The sequence below is a fragment of the Pygoscelis adeliae genome, unplaced genomic scaffold (assembly GCF_000699105.1).
Source record: "Pygoscelis adeliae isolate BGI_AS28 unplaced genomic scaffold, ASM69910v1 Scaffold358, whole genome shotgun sequence".
In the NCBI taxonomy this organism is placed as follows: domain Eukaryota; kingdom Metazoa; phylum Chordata; class Aves; order Sphenisciformes; family Spheniscidae; genus Pygoscelis; species Pygoscelis adeliae.
Genome location: NW_008825429.1, coordinates 1878636 through 1883485, shown reverse-complemented (window position 1 = coordinate 1883485; position 4850 = coordinate 1878636). Strand labels below are relative to the sequence as shown.

Below are 4850 nucleotides of genomic sequence, written 5' to 3'. Positions count from 1 at the left end.
TCCCACTGGGAAAAAAAACCACTGCAGAATACATTGATTCAGCCAGACCCACACTGTCATGGCCAGGGCAGCCACACGTTTAGCCATTGCTTGTGAAATACGGTGAGGGTTGTTGTGCAAGGAGACAAGGAAGTGAAGGTGTCCCATGCTACCGCTTGCAGCAATACCTCTTTGCCTACTGCAGGCAAGGCTTCAAAAGGTCCACACCCCAGAGCAAATTTGATCTCATTTACAATTTTCTTTTAGTTTTTTCATTGGGAAGGGTCTTCCCCGTTCACCAGCAGGCATAGGGGAACAGAGGGTACTGGCTCCACTCTGCCATGGTCCCATGGGCATGTCCTGGAGCCCCCTGTGTATTGTACTCTGTGGAGAAGGCAGAGTAGCTCATTGCCCTGTACTGGCTGTGGGAAGGCACCATCCACTGGCTGAGGCCTTGCTCAGTGCCATAGGGACTGTACATGGGCGCTCGGGCCCCGGCTTTCCCGACAGAGTCTAGAGCCATGTTCACAACTCCTGTGTAGTCCTGGGGAGGAGGCAGAGGCGGGGGGAGTGGAGGCAGGTTGGTGAAGCCCTCTGGGAGCTGTTTGGAGTCGTGCTCGGGTACCGTGGCGAGATCCAAGGGGTGGCACCTTGCCCGGAAATCGTTCAAGGTTGCGGCATCACGGGTGGGAAGCTGCTGGCTGTCCCCGGCTTCGTGGAACCTGAGCCCCAAGAGCAGAGAGAAGAGCGAGTCAAACCTACTGCAGCAGAAAACCACTGAAAACCCACACAGATCCCCTGGGGAAAGGCAGCACAAGCTCTAAGCATGCCCTCTTCCCCTTGTCTACTGCTTCATCTTACTGTTAGTGTGGATTTTAGTCCAAGCTTCACTGTCACTCACACAGAAAAACTAAATGCCAGAGAAGGTAAGCCCAGACTTCTCTAGTTCTGTCTCAGTTCTAGTCTGGGCTCACTATAACTCATGCCTGAATTTGCAACAATAAGAAGAAGGGGGGGGAAAAAGAAAAAAAAAAATCACTGGAGTTCTGCCACTCCTCCAACATGCTTCCTTCAAAGGACAGGCAAGTTCTGCAGTACAGAGAGCTGGCTGGGAGAGCATTTCAGGACAGGGAAATAAAGAGCACTACTAAGACATGAGTACGCGCAGAATCAGTGGGTTTGAAGTAACACAGAAAGGCTTTGTTGTGGAGCTATCTCCATGCTAATCTAGCACCTATCACCCAGGTATGCTGTCCAACAGAAAGGCATCCTTCCTCACTCCCACTGGCTGTTTTTCTTAGGAAATACCCAGTAGAAGAGGAGGAATCCCATCAGTTAAAGGGTGGTTTTGGACATGAGCACCGGGAGGTGGGACTCACCGATATGTCTGGTAGGACGGCGTAGGCACTTGCTGCTCTCTGGCCAGACCCTCCCTCTGGTCAGCTGGCACGGGCGATGCTGCAGGAAAGGCATGGCTGCCATTCTGCTCCGAGACCCAGAAGGGGTATCCGCTGCTGACCACGATGGGGTTACTCTCTTCCTTCACATCTGCGTTCTCATCTTTCTCAAAATCTGACTCACAGCAGGGAAAAGAAAGAATGGAAAAAAATGAGAAGGGGGAAGAGAGAGCCAGAGCTCACAATGGTCTGTTGGCAGCTGCATTAATCGCAGGATGGTGGAAGGAAACACACTAATACCTCTTCTGCAGTCATACTGCCTTAAGGGACTAGCCCTTTGCAGCTTTTTTCTGCCCTTACGCTGTGGTGTTCGGTCCTGCCCTGTCTCTCTCCTTAGTTGTGCTACTGCAAGCAGCACCATGAACTGGAGCAAGGAATGATCAAGTTTAAAAACAACCTAACAGCAACAGTAAAGGTTTTTCTTTTTTTTTTTTTTTAATGGTATCAGTTCCCCCATCTGCACCACAACCCAGCTGCACAAACAGCATTGGTGGCACAACTGCACCGACGAGAACGAAGAAGAAAGCAACGGGTGATACTGCAAGCTCATATCGGTATTGAAGAGAAAACATTACGAAAGCACAGCCTACGATCACACGCGGTCACAAAGCGTGGCTAGGCTGGGAGGCTGGTGAGAGAGTTGATGAGTAGTCAGTAATGACAACCGACTTGCGAGCAGGGTCCTGTGGATCATTGCCAGAAGGAGTCAGAGACTGAAAGCCATCAGAGACACAGCACCCTTTAGGGACTCTACCCAGCCCACTCTCCCCGGGCAGGAGACACAGCAGAGCTACGTCGCTGTTTCTCTTCCTTCCTGTGGCCCGGGCACTGTTTCGAAACCATTCTCTGGGTTTGTTGAGATCAATATTACCACGTTCCTCAGCACCGGACTCCTTTTCCTCAGGCAGCTTCCTCTTCTGGCCCTTAGCTGGACTAGGCTTCTGGCATTTGGCTCGTCCTTCCCTGGGAAAGAAACAAGACATGGGGGTAGCTTGTATGTAACCTTTTTGCCTAGATAAATATGCGAGGGATGCTGGGCAAGCCTGGAAGACAAAAAGATGGGATGAACCTCTCTGCATTCTGTGACTCACACCTCTCCTAGCAAAGCACCCTGATGGGCCCGTGGGGAATACTCTTGCATAGTCGAATTACAGGGTCAGCCATGCCGCTGCCATCAGCGTGCGCCTCCAGCGAGAGCCCTTGGCCCACAGGATCCTGGGGATAAATCGGTGAAGGGAGTGCCCGCTTCATGTTTGTACAAAAGGCACAACCAACATGGAAACTCAGCACCGGGGGTTTTGGCACTGAGTTTGTAAGTGTAGTCCAATGTTGGGTGATACTACAATCTATAAACTATATATACTTATAATACTATACACACAGGTACGGGCATAGTAGGGTGGGTCTTTTGCTTGTAAGCAGCTTGCTTTCTAAATGGAAAATGAGTCTAAGCTTAGTCAGAAATGATCCTATTAGGAGGAGAAAGAAAATCCATGACATTTTCAAAGTTTAAGTAAAAAAGAGTCAGTTTTGGCCTTTTTCACCAGGAAATGAGATTTTTTTCAGGCATAAAATAACACAAAACAAAATCTCAGATGTTTTCATAACATTTTGTGCTTGGAAAAAAACATTTTTTCCTTCTCTATTGCCAATCTATGGTTGCATTTAAGCTTTTTTTTTTTTTTTTTTTCATCCACTGGCTGCCCTCAGACCAGACAGAAGATCTCACTGGTATTGGCATCCATCTTCCCTCTTGCAGACAAAAATCTCCTGTTGGAAGAGATGCTTTTACACACACAGGGAAAGGAGATGAGGGAACCTCCAAATGTCAGAATCAAGCTGATCTCAAAGAGACACAATGATCTACTGTGGACTCCTGTTATCACTGCTGTTCGCATGTCGGACTCCAGTCTAGCTCCAACTTGCAAGTGAATGCAGGCCTCAAATTTGTCACACCTCCCACATTTCTGTAGGAAATTCTGTATCTTCTCCCACCCCCGACTCCTCTTGGGAGGAGGCTGCACAGGGGGACATCATTCCGAGATACAGGCAAATGCAGCGTGCACAATGCAGCAGGCTCTGCAGAGCTAGCTGGTGTAGTTTTGCTCAATGGCCTTAGGTAACATTCACAAGTGAACTCCAGTTATAAATAAATTAAGATGAAAAAACACTTTACCTTCGAGTGTTCTTCCCATGCTCGCGGAAACCTTTAGCAAATGGATTGTTGTCAATCTTGAGCTTTGTAATCTTAAAATAAAAGGAACAAGATTCAGTATCATGGTGACTTTACTGTTTCAAGACCTTCACCTCAGTATTTACCACAACAGCTTGTCTGAGGGTTTTGGGCATGCCCTTGCCACAGTATCTGAGCTCTCCCAGCAGCTCCCATTATTGATTAGGAACAGACAGACAGAGAGAAGTGACTTTGCCAGGGTCAGCATGAATTTGGGTGGGATTCATCTGACTAGAGAAATATATAGGGTCAGTATCTATATCTGGACTTTTCCTCATACTTTTTACTGCATTTAGTGTTCTGTTAATCACTGACAGCACACTTAATACAATTAAGGTGCATGATCCATCTTACCCCAGAGCAGATGTTTTCCATAGGAATCATAATGTGCCTATTTCTTTCCATTGTCCATCACAGGCGCCCAGGGTGACTAGCTTGGAAGGAGACACCTTCCTCTACAAGATTTCTGAAGACAGAGTATTTAGCAACGTGTCCAAGGGCAATACTTGCACACTGTACCTGCTCATTCTGGTAGGCAGTAACAGAAGTGAAGACAGTCTCAGGGAAGCTGAAGACTTGGAAGATGCTCCAGCGGACACTGAAGAGGTCATCTGCCTGCACAATGTGGAAGCGAGGCTTGTAACGGTGCATGGAGTGGAGGATGATCTGGCACAGAGACAGACAAAGGAGAAAGTTTCCACGTGCAACCACTGCCAACACACTGTGCAAAGTTTCCTGTGGAGACTCCCAGGACATCCATTTCAAACCAGGGATGCCCGCCTGGGACTGGTGTCTCCACCATGCCTCTATAGTGACAGTACAGACTAAAGCCTTCCCCCACAGGTAGTTAAGAGGGCACAAGGGCTGGGCTGAGGAAGGGAGAGAGGGCACTGGATATGTTTTAATTTCCACATGATCTAATTTCTCACAAATCTCACTTATTTCCCTTAACGTCCATCTGCAATGAATTCCAAGAGAGCACAGCACAAAGGCCAGCTACAACCTACATGCCCATGTTGATCCAGAGTGTTGTTGGTGAGCTTCAGTTTTTGGAAGGAGACAGGTTCCTTCATCCAGTGGCTGCCAGGAGCTGGGGAATCTGGGTGGACGTAGGTGCGGCAAGGGAGCTGGGGCTCTGCTTTTCCAGCAACTTCCCACTGATCTTTATTCCAAGGGAAAGA

General features: G+C 48.4%; 1 protein-coding gene across 1 annotated transcript in view; it reads right to left on the bottom strand.

Moving 5' to 3' along the window:
• Nucleotides 1–274: 274 nt before the first annotated feature.
• LOC103922608 (T-box-containing protein TBX6L) overlaps nt 275–4850 on the bottom strand; it is a 10906-nt gene continuing 6330 nt past the window's right edge. The window contains exons 4-9 of the mRNA XM_009330767.1: nt 4677–4841; nt 4189–4335; nt 3613–3683; nt 2308–2399; nt 1359–1551; nt 275–701 (exon numbers count right to left, since the gene is read on the bottom strand). Of these exons, the coding sequence (XP_009329042.1) occupies nt 275–701; nt 1359–1551; nt 2308–2399; nt 3613–3683; nt 4189–4335; nt 4677–4841 (1095 nt within the window). The remainder of the gene's footprint in view (nt 702–1358; nt 1552–2307; nt 2400–3612; nt 3684–4188; nt 4336–4676; nt 4842–4850) is intronic.